At 37.8% G+C, this 22674-nt stretch overlaps 2 protein-coding genes across 2 annotated transcripts in view; one reads left to right on the top strand and one right to left on the bottom strand.

Annotated features, from left to right (window-relative positions):
• Nucleotides 1-1722: 1722 nt before the first annotated feature.
• LOC309492328 (uncharacterized protein) lies at nucleotides 1723-6189 on the bottom strand (the record flags this gene model as incomplete). The annotated part of the gene is made up of 3 exons (XM_082161263.1): nucleotides 5252-6189; nucleotides 1820-2443; nucleotides 1723-1727 (listed from the first exon to the last, which is right to left on the bottom strand). Exons 1-3 carry the CDS (start codon nucleotides 5307-5309, stop codon nucleotides 1723-1725), a joined length of 687 nt encoding a protein of 228 aa, XP_082017389.1. The 5' UTR covers nucleotides 5310-6189.
• Nucleotides 6190-12208: 6019 nt separating this feature from the next.
• Nucleotides 12209-22674, top strand: part of LOC309501050 (uncharacterized protein) — a 75706-nt gene continuing 65240 nt past the window's right edge. The window contains exon 1 of the mRNA XM_082172996.1: nucleotides 12209-12888. Coding sequence (XP_082029122.1) covers nucleotides 12831-12888 — 58 coding nt within the window. The 5' untranslated portion in view covers nucleotides 12209-12830. The remainder of the gene's footprint in view (nucleotides 12889-22674) is intronic.

The following is a 22674-nucleotide window of genomic DNA, read 5'->3' on the forward strand; positions in this document are numbered from 1 at the left end:
TTTCTTCAGAATGAGAAGAAGTGATTTCAGAGCGAAAGCCTGAGCCACTTCTTCCCAGTGTGAACTCTCATGTGAGTCTTTAGACTTGATTTACATTGAAGCGTTTTTTACACTGAGGGCAGGAGACCTGAAGCGGTGACAGATTTTTGGGCTTCTGTTTTTCCTTTCTTGTTCACGTCCATCAGGTCTAAAAGAAACATTAAATCAAGTGAGATTTCAAATGAAGCTCAAAGTCAAGATCACTGATGAGTTCAACAGTCATTTTAATCTCATCAAATCTGGTGGACAACTGCTGTCACGATTATGATCTATTTTAATGTCATGAAGATGATTTGTGTTATAAAACACTAGTTTGGTAATGAAACAATGTAAATCTGGTGAGCATCAGCATGTTAAAATTATAATATACGTGATGAGAGATGATCAATAAATATTTCAGATTCTACAATAAGTACTAAGTACTAATAAATAATAATAATTTTGACATTGATCCTTTGTCACCAGCGGTTGCAAGGAACACACGATGAAGATGAAGATCAGGTATAACGTCTTTAATAATCCACTCAGAAGGTAATACAAACAAGATAGGCAAATGAAACCAACCACTCTGTGGAAAAGTGACTTGACAAATGAGAACTGAAAAGACTGCCACTTATATACAAGGCAAATGAGGGTAAAATGACAAACACCTGTGCAGAACAAATGAATGACCATGACGACAGATAAGTGGTGGGAAAACTAAGACAAAGGTGAACATGTGACCAAGAAAACAAACTAAAAGTCCATGAAAATGAAACTAACTGAACAGAACTGTGACATCTGTAACTCAAGATCTTCAGATCGCGCAGTATAACATGATAATCAGGTTTTGTCGAAGCCACAGCAACAAAAAAAAAATAAAAAAAAATTGAATGATCAAAACCAACTTAAATGAACTAGGGCTGCAACTAATTCATGAAATTAATAATAACAAGCAGATGTTAGAAACAGAAAGCTGATTTACATTCATCTGTTTAGTCACATGATGTCCGGGGGACAAAGTATGGAAGCCTGTTTCCATCACAGTTGCACAAATAATATAAATATGAAAGTCACAATAATGAGAAATGTTGTTCAATAATTATGACTATCTAATAATAATTAGAAACTTTCTCGTAATAACTTAACATTGCATAATAACGAGATGCTTTCTCATATTAAGGACTAAACATCTCATAATGAAAATTGTACGTAATAATGAGATAATTTCTTATAATTATAACTCTGTATCTCATAATAATGTAACAAATGTGAAGCAGATAGCAAGCAACCACTAAGATGTCCTGTTGCTCATCATGGCTGTTAGGAAACTAACTTACACAGGAGAGACTTTAATGCTCAGCACATGAAGATGAACTACTTACTGTGATCTCAGACTGTGATTGTTTTCCATTTGAGTGAGTCACTGAAGATAACTGAAGGAACCTCTCTCCACATGGATCATGGTGATCCGGTTTCTCCAGTGCATGGATCTTCATGTGTCGCTTCAGTTCACTTTTAAAAGAGAAACTCTCTCCACACTGATCACACGTGTGCGGCTTCTCTCTGCTGTGGATCCTCTCATGTTTGTTCAGAGATGAAGAGTGACTGAATCTCTTGTCGCAGTGTGAACACTTGTAAGGTTTTTCTCCAGTGTGAATTCTCTGGTGCTCTTTTAAATGTCCAGCTGTAATAAAAGTATTCTCACACTCAAAGCACATGTACTCTCTCACACCAGTGTGAATTTTCTGATGTGTATGTAAATATTGCAGCCGTGAAAAACTCTTTCCACACACAGAACATGAATGCGGCTTCTCCTTCGTATGAACTATCAGGTGTGACTTCAGGTGTGAAGCCCTAAGAAATGTTTTTTCACATTGATCACATGTGAACGGCTTCTCTCCGGTGTGGATCCTCATGTGAATATTAAGTGTTGATGATTGTGTGAAACTCTTCCCGCACTGATCACACGTGAATGGTTTCTTGCCAGTGTGAACTCTCATGTGTCGCTCAAGACTTTGTTTGGTTGTGAAACTCTTTCCACACTGAGTGCAGGTTGTAGATTTCTTGGCTCTTCTTTTCTTTGAAAATGTCTTTTTAGTCTTTGAGAGACTCAAAGGTTTTTCTCCAGGTTTGACATGATGTTCCTCCTTCACTTCACTCTCCTCCTTCACTTCACTCAGTTCTTCACTCTCCTCCTTCACTTCACTCAGTTCTTCTCTCTCCTCCTTCACTTCACTCAGTTCTTCTCTCTCCTCCTTCACTTCACTCAGTTCTTCTCTCTCCTCCTTCACTTCACTCAGTTCTTCACTCTCCTCCTTCACTTCACTCAGTTCTTCTCTCTCCTCCTTCACTTCACTCAGTTCTTCACTCTCCTCCTTCACTTCACTCAGTTCTTCACTCTCCTCGCTCTCTTCCATCAGATCTGAAATCAAAGAGAAAAAGTTATTTAATTTTCAGTACAACAAAAATAATTCAAAGAGAAGAATATGAAGTGAAAGGACATAAAAAGAGGTCTGATGTAATAACAAAAACTACTTTCCATAAATGAGGTACATTGATCTTCTAATAATATTTTTTTAAAACATTATAGACACAAATCCCATGTTTCTGTAGAAATAACTATTAAATACATACCCTTCTTACACTAACATTAACAACTTTATAACACAACAATAAATAAATCACAAAACCAACTCTCTTTAATACTGCAAATACCATGTAGAACATTTGATTCCCGACATGCAGAATCACAGAATCCAGTCACTAATGGAACTTACTGTATAAAACGGAAAGTCACAGAATTGTGGGATGAATAAATCAAAAGTAGGGCTGTACAAATAATCAGATATAGATACAGACTAGTGACTGTGAAAATTAAAGCTCAAAAAGACTGCTAATGAAATATGAAGTGTGTGTGTGTGTGTGTGTGTGTGTGTGTGTGTGTGTGTGTGTGTGTGTGTGTGTGTGTGTGTGTGTGTGTGTGTGTGAAAGAGTGCTGCAGTTTCTTCTTCTACACACACACTGAAGCACACATGACACTTGCGATGATTTCAGCGTCTGCTGTCTCCTTATACATGAACACATGAACTTCATCTGCAGAGTCACTTCATGAACATTTCACCATTTAATTACTTAAACCTATCGACATTTGTCGTATCATACAGACAGGAACTCAAAAGTCTTTACGACACCCTGTCAAAATGAAAGTTCGGTTTAACTTGAAATAACAGAATAGAGGCTTACTATTGTACATTAGAGTGTACTTCGATTAATAGTGATGATGATAATAATAATAATACAAACTCAACGGTCTTAATTGAAATTACAGAAATTGCACACAGTAAAAACATACTTTATAATTATTATTAGCCTAATACAACTTTCCTTTTAACATTTAACATTTTAAATTATACTGTTAGCTTTATGAACTGATTTGAGATATATATATTTCTTACCGGTGCGGGGATGTGAAAAATCTTTCGCATTGGTCGAATTGGAGCATTGCGCACAGTTGCCACATTTATAGAAACCCAGGGGTGGGCTGAGGAGCCAAGTAGTCGAGGGTGGGGTAGTCATATCTGAGAGGACCAATCGGTCGTGAATGTTACGAGAGCGTCTGAATATGAACCTGGTCGGCTCAGCGCAGATGTCTTTAAGTGTCGGGTCACTGTTAAGAACATGCCAATGCTTGCGATTAATGTTTTTTTATTCTTCCTGCTGCTGGAGTGTAGCTAGTGGAAAAAAATCATTTTGATGTCATGTGTGGCTTAGGTTTTTTCTTTAACAATGAAGCTCGGTCTGTATTTAGAGCCCAATCCCTTGCTTTAGTAATGTCAGATTTATCATAACCTCGTTGTTCGAAAAGACACGCTAGATGGGCTGCCTTTAGCCCTATTCGGACGGGAATAATTTTCTAAACGACGTTTGCGTTACAATTCTTATCAACCTATGTCTGTGATTTCATGTACGGATTCGGACGGGACTAACATCTCCATGTTTGTTACCGAGGTAGGAGTGTCTGTGTTTTACATGTGGGCATTGCAGAAGATCACGTGTTCAGAATGCGTGGATTGCGTATGGTCATATGACCGATCAATGGCAAGATGGCGGCGAAAAAGAAAGTGACGTGACACTGGAGTAGGGAGGAAACATTATCTTTAATTTCTGTTTTATTTCTTCGCAGTGTACCGAACACATCTACAATCATTATCGGTGCGCAAAAAGCAGAAACGTGAATACCGGCGCGATAGCGAGAGATTGGCAATCACAGACATTTGCATTCGGATGAGATTAGATTTCTCTGAGGACCGCCGAGTTTGACGAAAAACAGTAGGTAATTTGCTCTGGAATTTTTACAGAGGTCGTGTGAGAAAAAGACAGACATGGCAGATTCGGACAGGATTAAAATCTCAAAGTACGTCTGTGAAACAGAAATTTCTCTAACATCCCCCTGTGAAACTAGTCCCGTCCGAATAGGGCTTTAGACATAAATTCACTTGTGGTACTACAATTTCTTCTGCCTCGCAGGAACTGGCCCACTGGTATATTGTGAACCAGATGAGGCGAGTGATTACTGTCTGCTCTTAACAGGGTGTTCCTGCTGAGACGTTTGCGGTAGATAGTGGATTGTAGGATATTATTTGCATCCTTAGAAATGGTAAGGTAAAAAAAATCAATGGACTGCTTGTTAAACTCAATAGTAAAAGACAAATAATCTGTAGTGGAATGAACATGAGTCAAAAAATTATTTAACTCATTAGGTGTGCCCTTCCATATTAAAAGAACATCGTCTATGTATCTGTGCCAGAGTGATATTTTGGAATGGAACGGGTTATTTTCAGTATTCTGTATATATTTTTCTTCTCATAGACCCATCACCAAACAGGCATATGAGGGTGCAAACAAGGACCCCATTGCAGTCCCCTGAAGTTGTAAATAGAATTTGTCATAGAATTTGAAAAAAATTATTAAATAGAATAATCTCGACAAGATTTACAAGAAATTATTGAACTATATTATATTATATTGAATTATAATATAAAAATTTACTTAGTTTGATGTTGACAATCAATATTAAAGTTTCTCAAACCTCCCTCTACTGAACATTTGTTGAAATGTTCCCTGTACCCATCTCATAGTTTAACTGTTTATCTAAAAGTGATGAAGCGCTTGAATGTTTCTAACATGAATGTTCTTCAGCATCATGAATGAATGAAGAATAAACACCAACCTCTTTGTTCTTCAGGATCTTCAGTGTGTTTCATTCTGCAGGGTTCTGGATCACTCATGTTCTCACTGTCCTCTTTAATAAACTCAGTTTTTGCAGATTTCAGCTCTTCCTGATGCTCTGATGCTCGTCTTCACTTGTAGCTGATGGGAAATTACAGTATTTATTGGGGAATTGCTGTGGGAGGAGCTTCACTGATGATGTGACTGATGTGGGAGGAGCTTCACTGATGATGAATTACTGTGGGAGGATCTTAACTGATGATGTGACTGCAGGGGGAGGAGCTTCACTGATGATGTCACTGATATGGGAGGAGTTTCACTGATGATGAATTACAGTATGTGAGCTGATCTAGCAAAATCAAAAATATATCAGTTACTGAGTTTGTTTTTATGCTCATGGACAACAGAATATAAATAGTGTAAAATCGTCCATGTATAAGGGTCAATGACGTGACGGGTAATTTTTTTTATCCAAAGGCCTTAATAATAATACTAAAAAAACAAATATAACATCCAAAGTAGGCCTATGTAAGGTTGTACAACTTGATCTCTTTTACTGAATCCAAAAGGTTTTAATTATATTTTACTACATATAAGGGTATTTTAAAGATTTTGAAGTGTCAAAAGGCCATTCGGTAAAACCGATATAGTAAATATTGAAATGGAATAATATTGTTTTTAATAACTAAAGGAACTACAATAATCCAAATATAAAGCAGATAAGGCTCTTTTTTTTTTTTTTTTTACATTTCCCCTTTTCTCCTTTCCCTGTGCAATGTTTTACTTGAATATGTTGGAGTGTTTAGAGTAGTCCAATAAATGATTACATTTATGAGATCAGTGATAATTTGTTTTAATATTTCTTCTGTGGTACACACTATATGCTATCTCAACATCAATGTCAAATCAGTTTTTTTAACTTTCAAATCAGTGGTTAAACCGAATGACTTTTTGGTGACATTTTTTCCATCTTGTAAAAAATGACAAAAAACAGTGTTAATTGATTGTACAAACCACAAAATCTTAAACTAAAAAAACTATGTAAACTAAAAAATGGTTTCAAATATAGTTATATCTCCATTCTATTTGTTTACACTTTTAAAAACCTTATTCGTCAATGACCCATAAACAATGGTAAGAAAAACAGTTATCAACTAGTTATTAGCATAAATAGAAGTAAATCTACAGATTTGTCTCCAACAAATCCCCTCAGTCTGTTAACACCAATGAAATTAGCTTTAAGTGTCAATTTACAGGAGATCTGAAGACATCAGCATAATAAATGAGGTGAAAACAGGAACTATTGTCATGAAATAAAGAGTGTTTTCACCAGATCTGTTAATATTGATGAGCCTCAGACTATCAACACTCATTCAACAAGCCATTCAGGATCATCAGCAGATCATCTCACTTTATTCTGAGTGTTTGCTGTTAGAAACACATTATTTGAGTCAGGATACATGAAAGTCTGTAAAACTGCTCTATTGAAAGACAATACTGTTATTTTCCACAATATGACATGGATAATACATCAATAATATAAAACAAACACCGTTGACACTCAGGTAAATAACTACCATACTAAACCATAAAATGTCAATATGAATCTAAATATAGTTAAACATTTTAATAACTACATTCATTGCAATAATGTAATTAGATAATTAACATGTTACAATTGTGTATGTGCAGAAACTGACAATGATCATAAAACCTTTATTAAAATAAAAGAGCACCACAAAACAATAAGATTTACTATGTCAAACTATATATATATATATATATATTAGTGCTGTCAAACGCTTAAAATATTTAATCGTCATTAATCGCAATTAATCTAATGCAAAGTAAAGAAATACCAAATTTAATCAAAAGATGTTGAGAGTAGAAATAAAACGGCAGCAGTAACACTTGATATCGAGTCCCATTCCCCTCACAGATCTCAAACTTTAACTTTTGACTTGACATTCAGTAACAGTTCTCACACAAACATCGAGACAATCACACAAACGAACACAAACTCGCTCAGGTCTGAATGAACTCAACATATTCTCCTCATGCTCGCTGCTGCTGCACTAAATGTTTATTTCAGAAGGAAGACGCCAGAAAAGACGCACAAGTATCGCTGTGATCGATGAAAACAATACAGAAATGAGTCTGTCGCTTAATCAAACTGTATAAAGTGTGTTTGATGGTTGTGTAAATATGAGAAATACCGTGAACTGCTCTCCTCACCTCAGAAGACTCAACATTGAAACTGTGTGTGTGTGTTTGTGTGTTTGTCAATCCGGAGGGCGCATTTGAATTGCGATTGCGTCACAGCGGCGCTACAAAATATGTCCCAATTCAAAAGCTGAACAATAGGTTACTTGCGTATCCTCGGTTCTCTGATAGCATTAAGTGAGGTGTCTCCTTATGGGATACGCCCCTTCCGCGGATTCCTCAGAAGTCCTATTACATTACACCAGCCCCAATTGGCTGGCAGACATGACGTAGTGTCTGGGAGTGGCTACCCCACCCCTCAGTATAAGAGGAGCAGCACTACGTCATTACGACATTCAAAACAAGCACACCTCTTCCTCGCTTCACACAGCAAGGAGTGTGATCTGGTGAGACACCTCACTTAATGCGATCAGAGAACCGGGGTTACGCAAGTAACCTATTGTTGTCTTTCAAATTTATAGCCGAGGCCAGTCTCGAGGGACTGGTCCCCATAATGGCGTATTTAGATACCCCGAGGGGTCCTCAAAATATAGCCTAGGGGGTCCTGCTTACAGTGGAGCTAATATACAAATATTATCTACTAGGGGTGGTTTAAATGTAGTTTTGGATCTCAAGGTACTGGATCAACCTCCGAGGGGGTTCAGATTCAAGATACCGACTGTCAGTCAGACCAGCTCCGAGGACTGGTCTGTCGTGATAGATCCACAAGCTCCTTAACTCCTCATTCCCTTCTAACTCCATCGCAGGAAGTTTCCGAGATCCGCTTTTTGGGGAAATGTTAGGTGTATGTTATAGTCACGATGCAGGCACAATTGTCTCCAGTTTGGACATTCACCTTCCTGACCATAGTCATGAATATCAAGCTAGGCCAGGCCACCAATATATGACCTTATCAAAGAATGGGCTCGTGGGGCAGGGCCAGGACCAATGGGTATTGGCTCAGGACCAATGGGTTTCTCCCGAGAGGGAACCCACTCCGCATGACCAGAGTTAATTCAATTCAATTCAATTCAATCAACTTTATTGATCCCACAAGGGGCAATTAATTAAGAGCAGCATGTATACAACAGTACATAACATAAATCCCACACATTATTCGCAACATACAACCGTCAGTCAAAATCAGTATGTTCATATCAATTCTTCTTTTTTCCCTTCCTTTACTCTTCTTTCCCTCTCCTTCTCCTTTTAAAAAACAACAACAAAAAAAAACCCCAAGGAGCCCTACACAGAGTTTAAAAATTTGATCGTAGAAGGAATGAAAGATTTGGAATGGCGCTTCGTCTTACACACAGGAAGCGCATAACGACGCCCAGAAGGCAACAGAGAAAATTCACCTGCCAAAGCATGTCCCGGAGAGGTGAGGATACTCACTGCCTTCCGAACTATTTGTTGGTTACAAAAGACATTAAGGTCTCTCTGTTTCACACCGATAATTTTTTAACAGATTAGTACAATGTTGTTCAGGCTATTCCTATCTTTAACTGTCAAGTTGTGGAACCAGCAGATAAAGGAAAAACTTAAAAGACTCTCAATAAAAGACTGGTAGAATCTACACAGGATGACCGGCGTGACAGAGAAAGAATTTAGTTTGCGTAGAAGGTAAATTCTCTGTTGCCCCTTCTTCACGATGGCAGCGCTGTTTATATCAAACTTTAGGATGGTCATCAAAAACAGTGCCCAAGTATTTATATGATGAGAAAATTTCCACCTTTACATTATGTATGATGCTCTCAGAAACAGTATCTCTATTACGCCCAAAGTCAATAATCAATTATTTGGTTTTAGATACATTTAAATCAAGGCAATGGTTATCACACCATGAGATAAAGTCAGTCAAAGCATTCCCATGGTCAGATACTGGACCTTGGAATAATGATAACAATGCAGTGTCATTGGAAAATTTCACCAAATAGCTGTTCTCCTGGGCGCTTCTGCAGCCATTTGTGTACATGATAAAAAAAAAGAGTGAAAGGACACACCCTTGAGGTAATCCTGTAGAGAGCAATAGGGGATCTGATAAATGGCCATTTACAAATACCCTCTGCTCTCTAACAGTTAAAAAATCTAAATTCCATAGGCCAAGTTGGTGAGGCAAGTTAAAATCACACAGCAGCTTGTCTATTAAAATATATGGTTGCACAGTGTTAAAAGCTGAAGAAAAATCTGCAAACAGAAGCCTGGCATGGGATTTTGGTTTGTCTAAATGCTTATATACACTATTCAAGATAAAAATCTTTGCGTCCTCTACTCCCCTCCCCGCTCGATAAGCAAATTACAGGGGGTCTAGTCTACCCTCTATAGATGATAGCACCAAGTTTTTAACGATTTTTTCAAATACCTTCATAATTAGTGATGTTAGAGCAACAGGCCTAAAATCATTTAGTTGCCCTGGTTTACTAATCTTTTTAGGAACTGGGATCACTTTGGAAGATTTTGGGGAGAGTGGGAACCACACTGCTCTCCAGTGACATCTGAAAGCTGGTCGGCACAATAGCGCAGTGTCCGCCCACAGACAAAATCAGGTCCAGGGGCCTTCCTTATATTGACCTTATTCAGATGGTCCCTGACACACTCTTGACTGATGGTGACATCATTTTGAGACATTAAAGATTCTCCCAATCCAGAAATATTTTTAGAAAGGTCCAATTTTTCAAAACGACAATAGAAATTGTTGAAAGCATTCGGGAGATCAGCGTCATTTATCCCCTTAATTGTTATAGGTTTCCTGCTGTCTCTGCTTCCCTGAGTAACTGAGGACATTGCTTTGATTCCACTCCAAGCTGCACGAAGATCCCCACTACTATACTTGTGCTCCATCTTATCCTTATACATGATTTTAGCTTTCCTTATCCCATTTCTTACTTCTCTATTGATTTCTTTCTTTGCCTGGCTACTCCCTGTATAAAAAAAAAATTGTTTATTTTTATTAAGAACACTTTTTAGTTCTTTAGTGACCCATGGTTTGTTGTTAGGGAATATTGTGATATTATTACATGGAATATTACTGTCTAGACAAAAAGATATATAAGATGACACAGTTTGTGTAAGTTCATTTCAATCAGTGCAGGAACTATAAAACATGTCCCAGTCTGTGCATTGAAAGCATGCTTGTAAGCTGGCAGTGCTATTTTCAGTCCAGCATTTCACCATCTTAACAATCTTCTCCTGTCGCTTGCAGGTGGATCTATAAGTAGGTATCAGGAGGACACTATTATGGTACGATGCACCAAAGGCAGGCTTGGGCATGGATTTAAAAGCACCGGGCATTGAGCCGAAACACAAGTCAATGGTAGTGTTATTCATAGTTGTTGCACAGGTGATATACTGCTCATATGTTTTCAGTGTCCTATGTATCTGACAATGGTTCAAATCTCCCATAACAAATTTTGGAGCATCAGGTGAGAGAGCATCGGTCTGTATATACACCAGGGTGAATATACACCAGGGTGAAGAAAAGCTGGGGAAACTCCCTTGGAAGATAAAAAGGGCGAAGAGAGATAGATAACAGCTCGTGGTCAGGAGTACAAATTTCCTCCCGAACAATGGCGGTGTTAAACTACCTCTCATTGATGTAGAAGCAAACTCCTCCCCCGGTGGATTTGTTTGTTATTACAGGTGACCTGTCCATACGCACAGGGCACCCGAAGCCGCTAATACGTAGATCCTCATTCCTGTCTGCCTCTCCCAGCCATGTCTCAGTGAAAGCTAGCAGGCATGTGTCTCTAAAGTCACGCTTACACCTAGCGTAAGCCTCCAGTTCATCAACTTTATTCCGAATGGACTGTACATTGGAAAGAAGAATGATGGGGAGCGGAGGGAGCCGACGTCTATCAGCCAACCTACATCTCCTTAGTCAGCGTTGGACACCCCCTCAAATTTTTTTTAACTTTAAATATATCCTCTGGTGCCCCACCATCTTTGCTGCGAACCAGATATGGACTATTGTCTCTAGCCGCGGGTGCAAATGGACGGAGTTCGAGCAGTAGCTCTCGAGAGTAGATAATCCTCTAGCCAGCCCCGCCGCCGTCATCACTTCCCCAGGTAAAACGATTAAAAATCGTAATCAAAAGTGTCAGGTAGACACAGTTCATGGCTCCGGATTAACAAAAAAAAGGGGTTAAAAAGTTTAAAAGGGCTATACGTTTTTAAAAAAGTGCACGCCGACGTAGAGACATACATATACAACAACAATCAAGCATTCAGCATTCACGCTGCTCACGGGTCGCACAGAAGCTTGAGCTTCTAGTAGCCCCGTACTGACTGGCCCGAATATGGCTTCCAAGCATCTGGGCTCTTCTGGCAGGCCTTCCGCGGTGAATCCGGATCGGGATGGTCCTCCCTCCTCAGTACGAGGTCGTGATATTTCACCCTTGGCTGAAGCCCAAGAAGCTGCTGGATTGGCCTCTGAGGGGGACTAATTCACAAATTCTGGTCTCTCAACTGAGGTTGTTAAGACCACCCTAAACTCTAGAGCCCCCTCCACGAGGAAACTGTATGCATTAAAATGGAATGTATTCAACTTATGCAGAGAACATCAGTTGAACCCAGTTAACTGCCCAGTGGCTTCAGTGCTGGAGTTCCTCCAGAGTCGCTTCTCTGACGGGCTCTCCCCGTCCACGCTTAAGGTCTATGTGGCGGCTATAGCAGCCTTCCACATGCCTCTGGGGGTGGGCACCCTGGGGAGACACCCACTTATAATACGTTTCCTTCGTGAAGCAAGGAGGATGGTGCAGATTAATTCAGGTAGGACTCTGTGTAGACATATTTTATTATGTGTATTATGAGGTGGTCCGCGAAAATTCTTGATTACAAATAGTGGTCCACACACACAAAAAGTTTGAAAACCCCTGGTTTAGGCTATTGAGAATGTGGTTCTCTTAGAACTTAGCAATTGTGAAAAACTGTAAAATAGACACTTTACTTGCATTTAATGGCGTTTCTGTGTTTATAAAAAAACAATTTGATTTAAAATTTAAATTAGATACAGACACTAAAACTTGACATCAGGTATTTGATCTTATTAAAACAAACTCAGTTAATGATTTATTTTAGATTTTGGCAGATCAGCTCCTACCACTAAAATTTACCATAATTGAAACCCCTCCCATGTCAATCACGTCATCAGTGAAGCTCCTCCCACAGCAATCGCATCATCAGTGAATCTCCTCCCACTTTAGTCACATCATCAGTGAAGCTCCTCCCACATCAGTCACATGGTCAGTGAAGCTCCTCCCACAGCAGTTCTACAATAAATGCTGTAAATTCCCATCAGCTACAAGTGAAGAAGAGCATCAGAGCATCAGGAAGAGCTGAAATCTGCAAAGACTGAGTTTATTAAAGAGGACAGTGAGAACATGAGTGATCCAGAACCCTGCAGAATGAAACACACTGAAGATCCTGAAGAACAAAGAGGTTGGTGTTTATTCTTCATTCATTCATGATGCTGAAGAACATTCATGTTAGATCACATTTAGATCATCTCAGGAGCTGTGAGAGTTTTATTTACTATAATAAATAAACTTTTTGGTTTTCAACAAATGTTCAGTAAAGCGAGGTTTGAGAAATGTTCATATTGAGTGTCAACATCAGGTCAAACTGAATAATATTATAGCCTTTTTATTTCACATTTATATCACTATTTTCTGCAACCATGTTACCAAAATGTCAGAGATTTCTCAATATAGTTTATAACATTGTGTATGTATCTAGCAGTGTGTTGCACATGCCATGTTCCTCCGGGCCTCTGAAAGGTCGTGTAAGGGTCAGTCTGCTGTATATCATGTTGAGATGTGCTGGTCTCTCCAGTCTCTAGTTCTCTGAGTCTATGTTATTAGACACATGTTGCTTTGTACAGTCTCACAACATCTACTCTCTTAGATGAAGGTCTTACCGGACGTAAGTCAATGTCATAGGATTTATTCACGCCCCTTTTACATTTCTTTAATAATTTACATATTCCAGGAATTTTTTTTTTTTTTTTGAAAATCCTTCCTAAACCAGACAACTCAAGAATAATCAAAACACTATTGTGACTATATTTAATTTAATTCGAATATTATTTACCACTCACTTCAGTGTCCCATATGTGTGTGTGTTTTTTTCTTTAATTAGCAAAAAGCTTTTTCTTGCTTGATTGATATCATTCCTTCTAATATTACTGTCCAATGTCTGATTCAAACATGCCCATCCTGCATATATGCTTGGACTCATTCCTTCAAAATACTTTACAGTCCAGAACTTACTCAAATTGAACAATTCTTCATCCTCTGCCAAATTATCAATAAAATCTCATGTTATTTAACATGCTTGTTATGGCAGATCTTTTGTCTTATATAATACTCTGGAATTTCTTTAGGAATCTCCCAGGTAATTATTACTTCATAGTTTTTATTTCATCTTATCAAGACTAAAGGTATAGGATCATATTTTACTCATTCTGTATTATTTACTGTACTCTTACTATAATGCCCTAATTATGAGCCTTTTATCAGACCCTTGATTTTGATTGTAATGATTTCCCCATACGTGTGCATCGCCACATCTTTCAGCACATCACACAGTCTAAACTGTATTATCATCTGATCAGTTACTGTATTATTCTCTGTTATCTCTCTATCTTTGAGTCTTAATTTCATTTTCATCTGAAAATGTTAACATTCATCTTTGCACTTGTTTTTCCATTATAGTTATTTTCACATTTCCAGTTCATCTCTCCAGCTTTTCAAGTTTGATTTTTAACTTGATTGCTTAATTCTCTTAATATCTTACTACTACACATTATATGTAATTTCCAGTTGTATTTCATTTAGCACTCTCATTACGATTGTCATCTAGACATTCTTCCCAAAACGTATCTGTTTTAATACTAACTTATTAAAACCTCCTCCTAAAGTCACTTCAGCTTTGTATTGGATTCACTATACCATTTTAAACCAACTTCTTCATTTCTGCAACGTTCCATATAACATATACTTTTCTCTTGTACCTCGCAATCTTCATTAAATGTCTTACATTTACATTTTGTTTTCCACCAATCATAATGATTCATTAGGTTCTAAATCAATTGTTAAATCAATCAATCTCTTTGTCTGTCACAAAGGTTGCATACATTTTGTAACCAGGCTCTATATGTCTCACCTTTTTTCCACAGTGTCTTGATTTTTTTATAGTCAAATTGTTATTAAAATTTTTACTACAACCCAGAACAACACCATGACTATTGCTATGTTTATCAATGTTACCACAACACTTGACTTAAACAAGCCTTTCTCCTGTCATTGTGTTATTCTGGAACTCTCTGTTAGCCCAACATCTCGATCCAGACTCTATCTCCTGAAAGATATAACATAAAGTTGAGCTCTCTGTACGACATCTCTTAGTCATTAATCATTCGGCTCCTTCTTAAACACTCTTCAGTATTTGCTTCTGAAGTTCCAAGGTCTTGTTTTATGTGATAGAAGATTTTTTTCTCTTTAAATTGGGCTTTATTCTAGCCTGGTAATACCAAACTCTGCTACTTCGCTTTGCTTCGTAGACAGAGTCTGGAATGGCATAATAGAGAAGTGTTTTCTCTTGTGCGGGGGGACGCTTGTCTGAAGTTTAAAATCATTGGTTACCCGTAAGCCAATCACATAACGTTTGGTTATGGCGTGTGTTATGCGCATGCTCAGCCGCATCTAACTTCCACTGTAAACACACGTATAATGCGAAAACAAAACCATCGAGCGAAACACCGGAGTGAACATGGCTGTGAACGACTTTTGCAGATTATGTGAAGTAAATCTATGCATCCACGGTACAATCAGCGTCTACGTCACGGCTCTCAGCCCGCCCTCTGTTCATTGATTGGCCGGCTGTTTTCAGGCCGGTGGAAAACGGAAAGCTATGACGCTGTCTCAGACTGAGTACAGAAGCGAAATGAAATTGAGCGGAAGTAGGAAGTCTGACGTAGTCAGGCTAGCTTTATTCCCCTTCTAAAACTCTACTAACACATATTCCCCTTCTGTCAAGGGTTTTCTTAACTCGTATACTTACGGTGTTAGATATCCAAGCCATTGCCAACAAATTTACATTTACTCAGCCTCATTTACTTGCTCTGCCATGTCCAGTCTCGTTTCATATTTAGCTTAGTATCATATATGACACATGTTATTGAACACTTTTACTCACATTCAACTTTGCTTATTTGATTCTCTTTAACCTCGCTCCATCCAGAGACACGCTATCAGTAGTTTTATTACCCCATAAATCTGCATTCTTGCTCTCTCTCTCTCTCTCTCTCTCTCTCTCTCTCTCTCTCTCTCTCTCACACACACACACACACACACACACTCACTCACACACACACACACACGCACACACACACACGCACACACACACACACGCACACACACACTCACTCACACACACACACACACACACACACACACACACACACACACACACACACACACACACACACACGCTAGAATGAGTTTGTTCTGCTCCATTCTAGGATCTTTAACACAGTTATCACAAATATAGGTAAGAAACCTATTTCTTTATATCGTTTCACTCTTTTTAATTAAAAGAGCATGTTCGAAGTATTTTATACTCTTTCTTTTTTTCTTTTCTTTGGTCTTTAATTAGTTATTTTACACTGTTTGTAAGATACTATGTTTTTTCTTTTTTTTCCCCCAAAGGTAAAACTAACCCACTTTCTTCCTTTCCTTCCTTTCTTATTCCACTAATATCAAATTCTTCTTACTCCAAAGCTCATTTTCTAATAACCACTGTATGTTTATCAACTCTTTTTTTATATACTTTATCTTTCTTAGTAATTAAATCCTTAAAAGGTTTAGTTGATAATAATATGTCTAATTAACATTGCGCCTTTCCCAAGCTCAACGACGCTTCACAATAACAGTGAAGAACAAACAATCAGTTCATACTTAGATGGACAATATACATTTGCCCAGTCTAAGAAATGAGCGATTGCAGTTGCATATCATATTACAATTAAAATACAAACAGAAATAATTACAAAATAATAACAGAAACAAAAACAAACACTATTTACAGTTATATTAGTAATACTATTAGTAACACTATTTAGTTGTTAACTTCTTTAGTCTTCTTATTATCTTTATCTTTTTGATTTACATTAGTTGAATTATTATAATTTAATGACTCCTCAATCTTTTCATCCCATCTTATGTCCTTATGATTTGCTCTAAAGAAACTTTTTAAAGTTCCTACTGCACATTTTACAATTACATTACTTTCTGGTGCATATACCGCAAATCTTTGTGCAAAACAGTTTGTTTTCCAGATAACCTCTATCTTTCCTAACAAAGTATGTTATATTATCAAGTCTAATATTCACGGGTCTAACCCATGCTGTCAGTAACTCCTGTAAGGGGGGTACAGTTGCCAGATATGATGAAAGAAGACCAGGAGTCGTGAAGTTCAATCAAATAAGTAAAGATTTACTGAAGAATAGTGTGCAGATAAATTGGTAGAGCCAGCGTCAAAGTCTCACGAGGAGGTCGCAAGCTAACTCTACCTTACACAAAAATCATACACCAATTATACCTTTTCCAAGGACATGCGTTCCATAAACATTCACTTCTGATTGGCTAAGAGAACATTAAGTGTAAACAATAATCTGTAGCAGATAGAGAAGTGGGCATATCGTCATTAATCAGCACAGTTGTCGCCCAACTCCAAGATACAAGTCCACAGTGACCTCTCCAGGGGCCTCATGTATCAATCTTGCAAAAACTTTGCATACGCCAGCTTTCACGCTCACGGTCGGATGTACTAACAGTGAAATTAACGTGAGAATGTGCGTTCCTCCACGCCAATTTCATGTCTGGCGTACGAACATTTCTCATTGTTTTTGTCCGTTGGCGACTCTTACAGGCAATGAAGTGAAGTTGCAAACATTACACAAGAGTCATTTACAGTGCGACCTTTCAGATCCCACTGCATTGACGGCATCAGCCAAACTCTCCCACTTATATTTTGTCCTTTTGTTATTAATTCCGGAGGACAAAGTTCCAAATAAAATATGTTTTTCTCGTTTCTACCTTCGATAGTAGCACCTCCAATTCACTTTCTGTAAAGTTTCATTTCTTGCCGCTTGCTTTAGCCATTTTCTTACTGCTTTCTTTTGCCAAAGTGGACTCATTACCATATTTAAATTGACTTAATTAAGGGAGGAGACTGGGTGGGGCGTTGTGCTCGTGCATGTGCGCTCAATTTTACGTTAACTGGGATGTACAGAGAGAATATGCGTGGGATCCTTCGTACGCAGAGATTCATACATCTGTTGGTTTTTTTGTTGTGCGTACACACATTTACAGCTTTGTGCGTACGCAATGTTTTAGTGTGAATTCAACGCAAGTCTTTGTACATGAGGCCCCAGGTCTGAGAGTGGTGTCTTCGAGTCCATAGATCTTCCATCACAGGGTTAAGAACCTGCAAAGAATGTCAAACACACACACAACACTAACGAACAACAGTCCTCTTCAAGGCTAAAGAAGGCCTGAGTTCATTATCAGAAAAGCAGCACACCATAACAAACTGATAACACATTTCACTCCTTAGGAAAGCAGGAACGACATTAATCCCTTTTACTCTCTAGAGAAATGCACATGAGGAAATGCACTTATCAAACATCAGGTAAAACTATGTATACATTGACCTTTAACTTATGCAAGCCAACTAAGAAAGACAGATACGCAACATCTGGGTGAAGAGTCCTTTTAATCACTCTCTGACTCCCGAGAGAGTTCTCATCAAAAGACCCCTGGTGTGTGAGCGCAACCCAAGGACACCTAAAAGAAAATGGTTAAACACTTACAGAGACTTTATGGATACATGGATATACTTGATTATTGAGCTTTTACAGTTTTTCTCGATTGTTTACACACATTTTCTGGTACTTGAGACACAATGACCACAACATGTAACTCATTCACCAACCACCTGAACCAATTCTGCTAAACTACAAGCACAATTCCTGCTTTACACTCAAATTGCAGTTCTAAAACACACTTTTTTCAAAACACTACACACAATTCTCTGCTTTTGGCACAATTTTCATGCAGAAAATCTCTTGTTTTCACAAGGAACACACTGCCATTCAAATATGCACACTGACTCATCACATGGGCAAACACCCGTCACACAGTTTTACAATTAGCAATCAGAGCTTTAGCATAAAAGGGCAATAGGTCAGCTCTTCAATGGTGCAATGGATGCCAACATTGGATTTTTATTTTTTTTTACTGTAACTGTATACAGTAAATTCCAACGCTATCTCACGACCAATTCGTACGAATTCGTACGAATGATAAAAAGTTGGCTAATTCGTACTAATTCGTACGACCTCACTCGTACGAATTTGTACGATTTGTCTAAACCCACGTGATGGGTAGGTTTAGGGGCGGGGTCAGGGGTAGGTCATTCGTATGAATTCATACGAATTGGCCAATTCGTAAAATATGTACGATTTTGCAAAAATCGTACTAATTCGTACGAGTCAGGTCGTATGAATTCGTACGAATAAGCCACTTTGTAGAATTTGTACGTTTTCCCGTGAGATCGGGCTGGTAAATTCTTCTGTTGTTTTGTATGTAGACCACTGTATGTACAACTTTTGTGTTGGTTGGGATGTACAAATTGTGGGAATGTACAAATGTACATTGTTTTTGTGGGAAAAATAAAATATATTTGTTACCATGTATTTGTGTGTTCTGAGTATAAAAACAATATTCTCAAATATTTTACATCACACTTATGTATGTACTGTCTGTAGTAAGTGTAACACTGAACAAAAAAAGGCCTAAGTCATTATGATAAATGGAGAAGAAGTGTTTTCCATTCATCATAGTGTTTTACACTGAGCACATCAGTGTTCAACTGGTTCTTATAAATGTCTATTCATTTGATGGTTTGTGTGTGTCATTTGAAAACAAAATACCATTTTGAGAAGAAATAACATTGTTTTGAATGTAAAGTTTCATTTTGCAGGAGAATTGAAGGGTTTTGCCCATTGTGTGTGTTTTTTTGGATTTGTGTGTAGAGTTCTGAGAATATGAGGCATGCTTTCAGAAAATGTGTGTAAACAATCGAGAAAAACTGTAATAAGAATGAAGTAATCATTTTTAAAAGGATATATATATATTGAAGAGGCAAGGGATTCTGACCCCAACCCTTCACTCCTCTATTGCTTTTATAAAGGTATTTTACAATAGTGTATTTACAGTATTTGCCCAAAGACTATCTACTGCTACTAATATATATTTATTTTCCTACTTTGACCTAGGATTTATGGTTCAGCTATTTATAATCAACACAATTGGTTGACTCTTTCTGGTGTGATTCTAACATAATCACTTCTTATAATTTTTGTTTTCCCTATTACAGTTTTTCTCGATTGTTTACACACATTTTCTGAAAGCATGCCTCATATTCTCAGAACTCTACACACAAATCCAAAAAAACACACACAATGGGCAAACCCCCTCAATTCTCCTGCAAAATGAAACTTTACATTCAAAATGTTATTTCTTCTCAAAATGGTATTTTGTTTTCAAATGACACACACAAACCATCATATGAATAGACATTTATAAGAACCAGTTGAACACTGATGTGCTCAGTGTAAAACACTATGATGAATGGAAAACACTTCTTCTCCATTCATCATAATGACTTAGGCCTTTTTTTGTTCAGTGTTACACTTACTACAGACAGTACATACATAAGTGTGCTGTAAAATATTTGAGAATATTGTTTTTATACTCAGAACACACAAATACATGGTAACAAATATATTTTATTTTTCCCACAAAAACAATGTACATCCCAAACCAACACAAAGTTGTACATACAGTGGTCTACATACAAAACAACAGAAGAATTTACTGTATACAGTTACAGAAAAAAAAAAAAAAATCCAATGTTGGCATCCATTGCTCCATTGAAGAGCTCTCCTGTTGCCCTTTTATGCTAAAGCTCTGATTGCTAATTGTAAAACTGTGTGACGGGTGTTTGCCCATGTGATGAGTCAGTGTGCATATTTGAATGGCAGTGTGTTCCTTGTGAAAACAAGAGATTTTCTGCATGAAAATTGTTCCATAAGCAGAGAATTGTGTGTAGTGTTTTGAAAAAAGTGTGTTTTAGAAGTACAATTTGAGTGTAAAGCAGGAATTGTGCTTGTAGTTTAGCAGAATTGGCTCAGGGGGTTGGTGAATGAGTTACATGTTGTGGTCATTGTGTCTCAAGTACCAGAAAATGTGTGTAAACAATCGAGAAAAACTGTAATATAATTATGTATATTATCATTTTTAGGTTTACAAAATATTTCCCATAATTATAATTATAATTTCTTCACCCTTTTTATGTTTTATAATTTACACCCAGTGAGCATTATACTCTTCAAGAGTCTTTGATCAATCTACCATTTGTAAGGATGGACTTTTACTAAGACTGAATTCAAGAATTCGAACCTGCAATAAAACAATAAAACTCACTAATCTGAAGAAGAGATCTATGGGACAGAGAGCACAACACAACTTCTCCAATCTCATCTCTTCCCCCCATGCTGAGTTCCTGACTCTACACACTATCTTCTCCCCTACAAGTCTCACTCAGTCATGCAAAACACACACACCTACATACTGTTTTATGAGAGGTCAAAATAAATACTTCTGGTGCGAATGATAAAGGAGTTTCATTCCCGCAGCAGCAGAATAGTCAGAGAAAAGAAAATAATGCCTGTTCTTCTGATGTGGGATATACCCCAATAAAGATTGTTGATAACATTTATCTTTATCTCCCAAACCCAGACGTGACCACTTGGGGCACGAGAAAGGGTCCAACGAAAGCTGAATAAATATTTGGGTGCTAGATGTTTATTGTTCTTTTGTTCCACTTGGGCATTTAAAGGGAATTGGCAAACCACTCAAGGAAGCATCTGTAAACAGAACTTCCCACACTGTTGCTGTGTGTCTCTATTGCCAGGTATGCTGACTCTTTTAAACTATTTCTGATATTGCTTTTTGAATGATGTCTCTATTATATGCTGATCAGTTGTGTATTATGTATTCTTTTTAATTATTTTTATTGGATGTTTAATTCTGCCTGGCAAAAATAAATGTAAACCTTGATTTATTCTGCATTCTTCTGAAATCATTATTTCCAGTAGATTAAAAGTGTAGTCTGGTGTTTCCGCAAATCTCTGTCCAGGATTGATCAAACTGAAGGCACTATGAATGGAGCATGGGGCACATTTTAGGAAGACCTTCCGATTTCTGACTATTTCCTGACTTAGCATGTTGTACGCTGCAAATTATTATAAGAAATGACACCTATGAGTCTGCAGTGAGCGGCTGCATAGGGTAAAATACTTGCACTGCACCCTCTGACTATTTCAGGACTGGCTAGTTTGTGATCGTGAGCCAGTGATGCGCGGGTTGATCCGAAATGAGCGGGTGCCTGCGGTCACCCGCGGTCACCCGCGGTTACGAGTCATCCAAAAATATTTTTAATGATATTCAGGTCGCGGTCGGTCGGGTCGTTTGAAATAAAGATGCCAATTAAACCTTTGTAATTTATATATTACTAGACACTATTTTCAATGAAATACATAGGTCTACACTTTATTGGCTGAATAACTGGCAAGAAGTACGATGACGCACGAGCTCAGTCTGCAGGTAGAGATGGAGGCGGCAAGAGAAAAGGTGAAGACTGGGGAGTGGAAGCTGTGGGAGTGTGGGAGACATTTGCCGAAATAATGAAAGATGATGACCAAAGTGCTTTGTCATGTGTACTTCTTGCGATGCTATTTACACATTTGATTGCCACAAAACTGGCACGACCAACCAGGCACGGCGCCAGGATTTCAGTTTTGGATAAGCCAGACCAATTGTGGGTGGGCCTTAAATTAAAAACGTTAAATAAAAAAATAAAAAACGTTATCCAATCACTGCTTAACTTAATAAAAAAAAAAATTGACTAATATAGCTGTTATTATCTGTGCGTGCGTATACATAATTTAGATTTTAATAGCTTGATGCTCTTTAAATATTTTGTTGCATTGTTAAAAGTTTCGGTGCATAGGATGGACCTATCCGCGATCGCTCTCCATGGTTCTGACCAAAGAAGAGCGCTTTGGAATCTCCATTACGCATCATACCTGGGCTGCAT

This window comes from Leuciscus leuciscus (genome assembly GCF_965113295.1).
Source record: "Leuciscus leuciscus genome assembly, chromosome: 1".
Lineage (NCBI taxonomy): Eukaryota > Metazoa > Chordata > Actinopteri > Cypriniformes > Leuciscidae > Leuciscus > Leuciscus leuciscus.